The sequence below is a fragment of the Geotrypetes seraphini genome, chromosome 3, assembly GCF_902459505.1.
Source record: "Geotrypetes seraphini chromosome 3, aGeoSer1.1, whole genome shotgun sequence".
Taxonomy (NCBI): Eukaryota; Metazoa; Chordata; class Amphibia; order Gymnophiona; family Dermophiidae; genus Geotrypetes; species Geotrypetes seraphini.
Genome location: NC_047086.1, coordinates 50,074,456 through 50,086,984, shown reverse-complemented (window position 1 = coordinate 50,086,984; position 12,529 = coordinate 50,074,456). Strand labels below are relative to the sequence as shown.

Sequence of the window (12,529 nt, the reverse complement as noted above, 5' to 3'; positions counted from 1 at the left end):
GGCTGCCACTGCCGCCATTGGGAACAGGCTGGCGCCAAGTTCTCCCTCCCTGCTTCTCTTCCCCACAGGGCCGACCAATTCTCGCCGCCTAACGTTAATTCTGATGTCGGAGAGGATGTTCTGGGCTAGCCAATCGCTGCCTGGCTGGCCCGGAACGTCCTCTCCGATGTTAGAATTGGTGTCAGGCGGCGAGAGTTGGTCGGCCTTGCGGGGAAGAGAAGCAGGGCGAACTCGGCGCCGGCCTGTTCCCGATGGCCAGTGGCAGCTTTTCCCCGGCGGCGGTGGCAGCAGCATGTTTCTCAATGGCGGTGGCATGGGGGAAGGCAGGGAGAAAGAAAGAAAGGGGGGGGGAGACAGGGAGCCAGAAAGAAAGAAAGGGGGAGGGGTGAAACAAAGAAAGAAAAAATGGGGATAGGGAGAGAGAGAAAGACAGACAAAGAGAAAGAAAGGGGGCATGGAGAGAGAAGGAAAGAAGGGGGCATAGTGAAAGAAAGAAAGAAATGGGGCACGGAGAGAGAGAAAGACAGACAGAGAAAGAAAGGGGGCATGGAGAGAGAAAGAAGGGGGCAGGGTGAAAGAAAGAAAGAAATGGGGCATGGAGAGAGAGAGAAAGACAAAGAGAGAAAGAAAGGGGGCATGGGGAGAGAGAAAGAAAGAAGGGGCAGGGTGAAAGAAAGAAAGAAACGGGGCACGGAGAGACAGAGACAGACATAGAAAAAGAAAGGGGGCATGGAGAGAGAAAGAAAGAAGGGGGCAAGGTGAAAGAAAGAAAAATGGGGCACAGAGAGAGAGAAAAACAGAGAAAGAAAGGGAGCATGGAGAGAGAAAGAAAGAAGGGGGCAAGGTGAAAGAAAGAAAAATGGTGCACGGAGAGAGAGAGAGAAAGACAGACATACAGAAAGAAAGGGGGCAAGGAGAGAGAAAGAAAGAAGGGGGCAGGATGAAACAAAGAAAAAGTTGGGGGAGGGAATGAAGTCTGGAGGAGAGGAAGCATACAGGAGGCTGAAAGAAGGGAAGAAATATTGTATGCACAGTCAGAAGAATAAAATACAACCAGATACTGATGAAATTACCAAACAAAGGTAGGAAAAATGATTTTATTTTCAATTTAGTGATCAATGCTGTCTATATTTTGCACTATGGCCCCCTTTTACTAAACCGCAATAGCGTTTTTTAGCGCAGGGAGCCTATGAGCGTCGAGAGCAGCGTGGAGCATTCAGCACAGCTCCCTGCGCTAAAAAACGCTATCGCGGTTTAGTAAAAAGGGAGGGGGTATATTTGTCTATTTTTGTAAAGTTGTTGCTGAGGTGACATTGCTTAAAGTCATTTGCCTTGACCTCTTTGAAAACCCGCAGAATGTAAATGATAATTAACATTTTCTCTGCGTACAGTGTGCTTTGTGTTTTTAAAATTTTATTGTTGGTAGATCATTTTGACTTGGCCACGAAGGTAAGGGGGAGGGAAGGAGGGGAGCTGCTGAAAGACATCTAGTAATCCTTGCAGGCTTGACTGTGCAGGGAATTATTTTTGTAAAATCATGTTTTGTTATGTGACTGGCATTATTTAGACCAGTGTTCTTCAACCTTTTTACACCCGTGGACGGCAGAAATAAAAGAATTATTTTGAGGACCGGCAAACTACTAGGACTAAAATTCACTGTTTACGCCCCATCTCCGCAAGCTCGGTCCCCGCAAACCATCTGATCCCATCTGCACAAGCCGCAATTATGATTTTATATTGAACGTATTTTATTAAAGTATAAAAGGAAACAATATTCTGAACAATTGTGATTTTATAAATACAAATATACAGAGCACGGACCAACAAAACTCCTGTTTCCCCTCCCCTTCACATATATCCCCTCTACTATCAAGAAAACTGAACAAGCCAAGTTATTATAGAATGCTACATAGAAATATCATGCTAACAGAATACTGCAGTCCCCAGTTATGTCTCTAGCAGGATATATATTTCAAATCTGATATATTCTAATGACAAAATAGAAATAAAATTATTTTTTTCTATCTTTTGTTGTCTCTGGTTTCTGCTTTCATCTTCTTTTCACTCTTTTCCTTCCAGCATCTGCCCGTTCCATCCAATGTCTGCCCTCTCCCCCTTCCATATGTATCTGACTTTTTTCTGTGCCCCTCTTCCCTGTCCATCCAGCCTGTTCCTCCTCTCTCCTTTTTACATCATTAATTCCAGCTTCACTGCCTTCTTCATTTTTATCTCTCCTACACCAGATCTAGCATCTTTATCCCTCTCTCAATTCTCTGCTGACCCCCTTTCCAGCATCAATGTCTCTCTACTTTCTCATTCCTCTCTCTCCCCTTTCCCTCATCTGATCTCTCCATTCCACTCTGACCCCCTTCCCCTCCTGTAATCTCCCTGCCAGCTGTTTCCTTCCTTTTTTCTTTCTCCCTTCCCTCCTTCATTTTTTCCCTTCTCCCTTCCCTCCCCCCTCTATCCAACATTAACTCTCTTCCCATCCCTTTCCCTCCCAGCAGCATCTCTCCTTCTTCTCCCTTCCCTCTATCCAACATTAACTCTCTTCCCATCCTTTTCCCTCCTCCCCTTCCAGCAGCATCTCTCCTTCTCCCTTCCCTCCTCCCTCTATCCAACATTAACTCTCTTCCCATCCCTTTCCCTCCTCCCCTCCCAGAAGCATCTCTCCTTCTAATTCTCTCCAAGTCCAGTAACAGCTCTCCCTTTATTCAGCAGCTTCCCAGCCTCCTACAGTGGCTTCCTCCCCTTCCAGCAGCTCTCAGTACTTGCCTGCAGGAAGTTGCCGGTAAATCACTGCCCTGGCAAGTAGGAGAGCTGGTGGGAGGGGAGACAGCCATTGTGAAGGCTCCCCAGGATCTTGCTCGCACACGCTGACCATCTCCCTCCACCTGCACCTGTATCTGCAGCTCTCTCCATTCTACTCGCGACTTCCCCGCGGCCCTCTTCAGCAACTCGGCAGGGGCGGCGATCAAGACAGGCTGCCGACATCGGGACCTTCACTCTCTGAGTCCCGCCTATTTTGTTTCAACTTCCTGTTTCCTAACAGGCGAGACTCAGAGAGGGAAAGCCCCAACGTTGGCAGCCTGTCTTGATCGCCTGAGGCTGGGAGGAACATTAGTCAGGAGGAACCGCAGTCGGCAGGAAATTTAACTGTCGACTGGATCTCGCCGACCCTGCGCGGACAGGCAGAAATTTTCTGCGGACCGACACCGGTCCGCGGACCGGCAGTTGAAGAACTGTGATTTAGACCAGTGGTTCCCAACCCTGTCCTGGAGGACCACCAGGCCAATCGGGTTTTCAGGATTGCCCTAATGAAGATGCATGGAGCGGATTTGCATGCTCCTCACTTCCAATTTATGCAAATCTCTCTCATGCATATTCATTAAGGCTAGCCTGAAAACCCGATTGGCCTGGTGGTCCTCCAGGAAAGGGTTGGGAACCACTGATTTAGACTTTAATTTCTATGAATAAATAGAATGAAAATTATATAAAATTACTTGCTTCATAGAATGAAAATGATATAAAATTACTTGCTTGTTTTTATGTGCGTGCGCTGAAGAAAAGTGGAGAGAGAGTGGGCTGAGGACGCTGAAGGGAAATGGGGAAGAGAGAGTGGGGAGAAGACGCTGATTTATAAATTGACAATTGTACAGAATATTATTTCTTTAAATATTTTAATATAAGTTCAATATAAAACAATTCAAGGCTTGTGTGGGTAGAATCGGGTGGTTTGTGGGGATAGGGACCGAGCTTATGGGGATTAGTCCAATAAAATGGTATTTTCTTATTTCTCATTATTTGTTAATTTGTAAAGTGGTGATTGTTATGTATCAGTTTTTTCAAATTTACATCTACTGTCTTTATATTTTGCACAGTATTAGAGGACATGTACTACTGTTTTTGTGGTGTTGCATTGTATGTAGAGTCTGGTTTCTTGGCAGTTCAGTTTAACTTTTGTCTATATATTTCTATTTTTAGTTTGTGATTATTCCATATTGGGCGAGGGTGTATCTGTCTGTATGTATGAAAGGGACATGGCTTTCTGATAGCATCGACTGTACAGGATCGACTGTGCAGGATCTGGCTTGTTTAGTTTTACAATGTATGTGTTGGTGTTCTAGTGCTCATTGCAGTATTTAAGATGCTGCCTTTTCCTAGGTACCCTCTTGTGCGATATGTGGATTGTTACTAAAAATCATATTTTGCATATATATGAGGGGGGGGGGGGTGTCGAAAATGATGGGCCCCGGGTGTCACATATGCTAGGTACGCCACTGACTCTCAGGCTTAGTTTATTAATTAGAAGAGGTTCCGGATTTTATCCCACTTAACTGTCTCTAGTTTCAAGTTTATTCAAAAATTTTATAAACCGCCCAATCAGCCTTCTAGGCGGTGAACATTATGTTAAAAACATATATGGGGTAACTATACATCCTTTAAAACAATACTCATAATTCAAAACATTTAAAAACAATACAAAAGCAAATAGGAACAAAAAAGGGAAGAAGGGTAGAACTACAATTTGTCAAGTAAGAAAAAGAACATATAGGGAAAGGACACAAGGGAGGGTGTCAAAAAGTAGATTAAAACTAGGTAGCCCTAAAAAGGGCATTTAGGTCTCGAAAGCATCAAGGAAATGTGTTTAGTTTCATTTTAAAATGGTTAAGATTTAATTCTCTAAAAATTATTACTTGCTTATTATGCTTGTTATATTAATGCATGTTTAGTGTTACTTCCCATTGTTTAGCTTAAGCAGAAGCTATGCCTTACCATTTGGAATACTAGACCATACCAAAGGGTTGTACCAAATAAACAGGAAAAACCTTGTATGCATTTTTTTTCCACATTCAGTGTACACACTCGTACACTGTTATGGTAACGTATAAATATTATAAGGGGCCTCGCAGATCTTTCCCATCACTGATAAAATGACGCAGGAAAAAAAACCGTGCATGGGATGGGAAAGCCTGACTGGACATGCAGCCAGGGGAGACGAAGCTCTGAGTCAGACTGCGGAAAGGGAGGGGGACACGCCGCTGGCACACGAGTTACTTAAGTGTGGCTTTAGCCCCAATAGCTAAAAATAACCTCCAGTCCCACTGGAGACAGGAAAGGCAGCCAGAAAGAGTTGGTCAGAGAATGGGCGTTCGAAGCACCTCATGAGCGCGTGTCGGGGTCCAGTAAGAGGATTCCCGCGCGAGGGCGGGGCCCGCGGCTTTTCGTCTGACTAAAAAGGCACATCTTTGGCATCAAGTAGCCGCTCCTCCCCTCAGGACTAGAGAAGCGCATCTCCCGGGTACTCGGAGACGTTGGAGGGCGAAAGAGAGGAAAAAGAAACTAACCCGCTAGCCTGAGAAGCTTGGGGTGGGGGCCGGGATGGCGCGACGCTTTCTTCGCGCTCTGCAACTCTTCGCTCTGCTCGCCGCCACGTTCTGTGCGGGGTATGCGCGGCTACCTGGGCGGAGGGGGGGGGGGGGGGGGGAGGGGAGAATAGGGGGGGGGGGGTTAGAGGTAGCAAAAGGACGAATTCCTGTACCAAATTAGGTTTTCGACTTTAGGCGACCCGTGTGAAGCAAAACCTGTGGAAAATTATTAGTAGTACTAGTAGTTACAAAATAGGGCCTTTATTTTTTCTAACATGTTCCTGCTAGTTTCTTTTTAGTTTTCTTCGGCGCATCTTGCAGGAGGAGAGTGAAGGAGCTCTAGAAAAGAGCATCTGGACGGCAATAGTAGCTTGTGTAGTGCTGTCATTGGAGGAGATGCAGTAATATGCTCAAGGAAGAAATGAAATTGATGTTTGAGGGAAGGTTTAAGCCCCCCCCCCCCCCCTTTACCCACCTTTGATTAATTCATAAATGATTTTACCGGGGAGGGGAGACTTATTGGATAGTTAATATTACTGTAATTTCAGGACATTTTTCTTTAGTTTCTTTCTGATTCAGATAGTCGAGGGAAGTTTGAAAAGTTTGATTAAAAAAAAAAAAAAGCAGGATAAATGACGTAGTCTCCATTAAGGGAATTTCCAGGTTTGTTTTTTTTTCCTAAGGTATTTTTCCTACTGAAAGTCACTACGTTACGAAAAAAACCTGGAAACTAGCTGGACTATATAGCCCTCGACGGAGACTACTTTTGTTTAAATTGCTTTCTTACCAAACTTTGCAAACGACCCTGCAAACTTAATTTCCATAATCCTAGTAATTGAAGTACTTTTCTGGGTTGTTTTTTTTTTTTTATCAGTCCAACATTTCTGATTACAAGTCCATTGACCATTCGCCCCGGTTGGAATATCACAGTAGGAGTTGATCTGCTGGCAGAAAGCCAACCACAAGTGAAAGTGAAGGCAGAAGTACTCATGAAGAACATTGTTTTCTTAAGTGGAGAAGGCCTTTTTCAAAAAGGTGAGCTGCTTTGTGTGTTTAAAAATAGAGGAGTCCATGTTCAATATGGTTTAAGCAGGCAGAGGAAGATCCTGCCTGCTTAAATAAACAGACTACAAACACGGATCAAATTTGTAAACTATCCAACCCACACTCTGATATATTGCAAATTAACAAAAATGGGGGTCTAGGATGACTTATACTTCCTTTAGTACAATTTTTCTTACACCTACAGTGCTTTAAATTATGAATAATATATTGGCACACTTATTTTGGATCTATAGAAAGTAACTTAATTTAAAGATAGAACTTATCCCCAGACTCTATAATGAGGTTGAAGTATCATAAATATGCATAATTCTCAGTAAAGAGACCTCTTATAACCTAGATGTTATTTCAAGTCTACATTCTGAAAGCATATGGTGTAATCATCTACTTCAAAATCTCCTTCCTACCTATAAATTAGTTTATTTCTTTATAAATTTATTGAAATATTATTGAAAATGTTTATTAATAAGATGATTCAAGAACCAACTGACTAACTGGGGAATATAATCTAAAATTGTTAAGCTTAATCAATATATATATATTGTTATTCTAAATGTATACTTTATACAAGAGCAACAACACTTATCTTCGTGGCTTTCCAGCCAAAGCCAACGTTGGCGGACCATGAACTGCCCGATGCTCACATTGTATTCAGAGTAGAGAATGACACGGTGACAAAATTCATCACCGTCCCCGTCCCCGCGGATAACCGCGGTAAACAATCTTCATGTCATTCTTTAAGGAGAGAGGGAAGAATCTGAGTATGAATGGCCACAACCACTGACCCGCAAGCTTTGCTTTGAAGAATGCTGGTGTAGAAGGACTGAAGCTGAAATAGACACTAAAAAATGACATGGGATTATTTCCCGCGGTTATCCGCAGGGACAGGAACGGTGATGAATTTTGTCACCGTGTCATTCTCTAATTCAGAGCGTTTCAGCTAATGAAAAGCCTTCTTTAGGGGACAATCATACTGTTGTGCCACTATGGAGAAAATTTTTTTTAATTGAAACACATGATTTAACTTACAAAGTATATATGGCAATAACCATTAACTCGGCACAAATCAATTAAAAAAAACTCTTTCTTAGATAGCTCTCTATATTTATTGAACTATGTAAATCTTCACTTAATAAAATGACTAAATTTAAACTGGAACCATTAAAAACTCCCTCAGTACAAACAGACAAAAACGCTTAGCCTCCATAGACGCACATATAGACCTTAACAACCTAAACATTTTAGACATTCAAACAATAAAATAATCCCGTCAAGTTCAAATTACCCTTTCTACAAAACATTGAACCCCTCATGCTATTAACGCCATATAAGTCATCCTAGACCCCCATTTTTTAAAATTTGCTTAAATAAACAGGCCAGCTGCCTATATCAGTCGCACCTAACTGTGCAGTGATGCTGAATATTGGCTCTGGGTGGTTGGAGTCAACAGTTTAGGCATTGGCTATATTCAGTGCCAATGCCTGTGCTAGGGCCTACACAAAAAGCAGAGAAAATGTTAAAATAATCTAGACATGAAAGACCTTTGAAATTAAGATAAAATATTTTGACATCTACATGACAACTTGATCTGGGTTTTCTATAACAGTGATTCCCAACCCTGTCCTGGAGGAACACCAGGCCAATCGGGTTTTCAGGCTAGCCCTAATGAATATGCATGAGAGAGATTTGCATATGATGGAAGTGATAGGCATGCAAATTTGCTTCATGCATATTCATTAGGGCTAGCCTGAAAACCCAATTGGCCTGGTGTTCCTCCAGGACAGGGTTGGGAACCACTGTTCTATAACATTATAAAGCATAATGTACTGTTTTGTTATCTTCTGATTACCCATTAACTCTCCTTGTTTCTCACCCCCACTCCACCCCTACTGGTTCCCTTGAGACTGTCTTTGGAATGATTTTATGCTTTGCTGATATTGTCATCTTTTGTTCATATTGTTCTGACCCATGGAAGAAGGTTTTAGTCAAAAAATGCTTAAGTTCCCCTTTTATCAAATCTTTATCAAATCGCGTTAGAGCTTTTTACCTTGGGCTGGTGAGGTAAATGCTCCGATGCTCATAGAAATTGAATGAGCGTCGAAGCATTTACCTCACCAGCCCGCACTAAAACGCTCTACTGCTGCATGATAAAAGGGCCCTAAGGATTCCTTTTACTAAGTTGCATTAATGGCTTTAGCACATGTTAAGTAGCCCATAGAATTAAAATGTGTGTCTTAGCATTTAGCATGCGCTAATCCCATTGGCGCACCTTAGTAAAAGAGGCCCTGAAGTAGGTATTATTAATACTGCCTCAGTGCCTATACTTCCAACTGCCAGTATGCTCTGTATAATCATATAGTATACTGTCTAGAAAAATGTTTTTCATTTGTACATCATCAAATCTAAAGGATAATCTTACAAAGTTGGTAAAACTTTGCAGACGACAGAACTGAGGCTCAACACTCACATGCACAGCAGCAGATCACAGGATTACTCTTATTCTAATCACAGTAATAAAGAACTTTAATAATAGCATCATCATAAAATTTTATTAAAAGAATGCATTTATTGAAAACCCAACATGGCCATGTTTCGGCAAAAGCCTGCATCAGGAATGCTCATAAAAGACGATCTTAAAATTCAGACAGTGCACTACTGGGCTGTTAGATTGTACTTATTTACAAGCTAAGCGGTGAAGCACACAACTTGATACATTGCAAATGCCACAGTTGACCTATATACTTAAGGCTACATTTTGTCCAGCATCTCCAGCAAAAAAGGAATAGAAAGAAAAGAAATGTTGCCTCCATTCCTTCAATGCATTTTCTGTTTTAAAACCGTTTCCATTAATTTGCTTACCACAAAAATCAGTCTGTAATTCCCTATTTCTTCCTTACTTCCACTTTTGTGGAGAGGGATTATGTCTGCCCTTCTCCAGTCCTCCAGTACCACTACCGATTCTAGAGAAGCATTGAAAAATTCAGTCAGCAGAGCCATCAGAACTTTCTTAAGTTCTTTCAGCACCCTTGGATGTACACCATTCGGTCCCGTCGCTTTGCCTACCTTTAATTTACTGTGCTTATTCATTTGGGGCCCAAAAAAGGCACTAGGTCCTATTTTCGGGTAGGGCTTATTTTTTTCATGTACATGATCATCTCTCCCTCTCCTTCACCCCAATTCTTCCTCTTTCCTTTCCCCCACATGTGCAACATCTTTCCTCACTTCTCACCCATCCCCTTGCGCCTTCCCTCTGCAGCATCTTTCTATCCCTCCATCCCTCCCATCTCCCTGTGCAGCAGAACCCTTGCCCAGCTTCCATCCTTCACTCCCTCCCATCCCTCGTGCAGCAGAACCCTTTGCCCAGATTCCATCCTTCCCTCCCATCCCTCATGCAGCAGAACCCTTGAGCACCCACCGCTGTCCCCGCCGCACAGCCGAACTGCCGAACCCCCGCTGACCCTCCATCCTTCCCTCCCAACTGATCCCCGCTGACAGCGATCATAAATACCTTCCGGCAGAGGAGCGTCAGGCCAGCAGCACTCACAGGCTGCTTCGCGGCCTTCTTGTTGGGGCCTTCTGTGTAGTGATGACATCATCAGTAATGCGGCACACAGAAGGCCCCAGCGAAAAGGCTGCGAAGCAGCCTGTGAGTGCTGCTGGTCTGATGCTGCTTCTTATGAGTGTCAGGAGCAGCGCGGACCATTCAGCGCGTCTCACCGCGCTACAAACTGCTAGCGCAGTTTGATAGAAGAGGCCCTTAGGATTGATTGTCCTTAATTTTATGAATTGCATAAGAAATTCTTGACAAATTCTTAACAGCTATTTTTTTAAATTTAGGTTCATTTGAAACCCTTGATCTTCCTGCAGTAAGTATGGTTTATTTGATTGGGGGGGGGGGGTTGAAGGAAAAACTGTGTACTTATGGCATCTAACTCCCACTTCCAAAAGGTCTTGTTCTAGGCGTTTTGGACTTGGATGATTTTTTGGATGAAAATGTAGTATAAAGATAGACGTACTTGTGTTCTGGACGATCAAATGGCTGGATGTACAAGTAGATGATTCTCGAGATATATTTTTCAAGAATGGACTTTAGACGCTGCCGACTTTGGGCGTCAAGCGCCCTAGGCCCAAAACGGACTTAGATGTATTTTTTTATTATGCCCCTCCACATATTTACCAGGAGCAAATGCCACAGGAGAACAGGAGAAACCAAATACAAAGGACAAAAATTGTGGATTTGATGAACTTGATTGAGTAATAAGTTTATTGAAGTCTTCACAATAATTGGTGCAGGTCAATAGGACAATCCAAAGATACCATACCACAACATACTATGTATCTTTGGATTGTCCGACTGATGCTATGTATTTTTCATAAAAATGCTGATGTGAACTAAAGTATATTCAGATCCAGTATATGAAAGATTATAATTTATTACTTTTTTCCAGTTGCCTCCAAACAGTGTTGATAGTAGCTATGAACTGCGTGTAAACGGATATGCTGGAAACAAGACAGTATTTTCCAAGAGCACTCCTCTTATGTTTGAGTCCAAGAGCTTTTCTGTCTTCATTCAGACTGACAAATCACGTTATAAACCTGGTCAAGAAGTGAAGATGCGAGTTGTAACTGTTAATTTGGATCTCAAACCTTATGATGCTGTTATAGACCTACGTATTCGGGTGAGTAAAACAATGCAATCTTCATGTTATTTTGCTGTTAACATCAGTTATTAGTAACTAGGTTTCATTGCATAAAGTGGGACCTGTTATAAAGTAGCACAACTTAGGGCTCCTTTTACTAAGCTTCGCTAGCGGTTTTAGCGTACTACCATGCCGCGCGCGCTAGACGCTAACGCCTCCATTGAGCTGGCGTTAGTTTTTCCATGTAGTGCGGGGTTAGCGCGCGCTAATCTGCAGCGCGCTAAAAATGCTACCGCAGGTTAGTAAAAGGAGCCCTTAGTGGTAAAAGGCAACTATACCCCTAAGTTATTTCCTGGTCCCTGGAGGGTTCACAGACTTAGGCTCAGATTTTCAAAACTTTAACGCTGTTGCTAAACTGTTTACCGACGGTTTAGGCTGTACGCATTATAGCGGCGGATTATCAAAATGGATTATGTCTGTCAATAGCGAGCTTTCTAGCAGTCTCTGACAATGACATGCAAATAATAATAATAATAACTTTATTTTTGTATACCGCCATTCCCAGAGAGTTCACAGCAATTAATTAAGATTACAAACAGTGAAAAAAGCATTGGAATTACAGTACTATAAGTGTACAATAGTAAGGTAAAAAAGTTTATTTACAGGAAAAACCGGTCGTTGACAGTTAAATTGGTTTGGTGGGCACAATAAGAGGGGACGGTGGAGGTTCAGGTGGATTGAGGGGTATTAAGGAGGTGAGGGTGTGTTAGGGGTTCTGTTCGTGGAATAAGTGAGCTTTGAGTTTTTTTCTGAAGTCAAGGTAGGAGGGGTGTCAAGCAGTGTTCCCGCTAAGGTGCGTTGGCCTGCGCGCGCGCACAAAATATTACATCGCAGCGCAAAGTTTCTCTTCACAGCGCACACACGCGTCGCAAAGGTAAGGGGAGGTAAGGTAAGGGGACGCATTGGGGGGATTGCACTTCCCCACAATTGCCATGCTTCGGTTCCTCTTCTTCCTTCCTTCCTCCCCCCCCCCCCCCGCGGGACCCTGCGGCACCATCAACTCTTACTCCCTCTAATGTCGGCCCTGCAGCTCCAGACTTCCTCGCACCTTCTCCCCTCCCCCTTTGGATCGCTATTATTTTAAATGTTATAGCCGCGGAGCTGTATCCATCAATGGAGATGTCTAACCTCGGCCTGCCCCGGAACTCTTACTGCAACAGTGACTTCCTGTTCCTGCCTAGACGGGCGGCTGCTGCAGTAAGAGTTCCGGGGCAGGCCGAGGTTAGACATCTCCACTGATGGATACAGCTCCGCGGCTATAACATTTAAAATAATAGCGATCCAAAGGGGGAGGGGAGAAGGTGCGAGGAAGTCTGGAGCTGCAGGGCCGACATTAGAGGGAGTAAGAGTTGATGGTGCCGCAGGGTCCCGCGGGGGGGGGGGGGGGGGAGGAAGGAA

At 43.4% G+C, this 12,529-nt stretch overlaps 1 protein-coding gene across 2 annotated transcripts in view; it reads left to right on the top strand.

The window, feature by feature from the left end:
• The first annotated feature begins 5,149 nt into the window (after window positions 1-5,149).
• The window catches only part of CD109 (CD109 molecule), a 295,729-nt gene continuing 288,349 nt past the window's right edge, over window positions 5,150-12,529 (top strand). Inside the window, exons 1-4 of one of the 2 annotated variants that reach the window (XM_033937865.1) lie at window positions 5,150-5,447; window positions 6,244-6,404; window positions 10,269-10,297; window positions 10,880-11,110. In XM_033937865.1, coding sequence (XP_033793756.1) covers window positions 5,383-5,447; window positions 6,244-6,404; window positions 10,269-10,297; window positions 10,880-11,110 — 486 coding nt within the window. In that variant the 5' untranslated portion in view covers window positions 5,150-5,382. The remainder of the gene's footprint in view (window positions 5,448-6,243; window positions 6,405-10,268; window positions 10,298-10,879; window positions 11,111-12,529) is intronic. The other variant, XM_033937866.1, reaches the window with a different exon arrangement.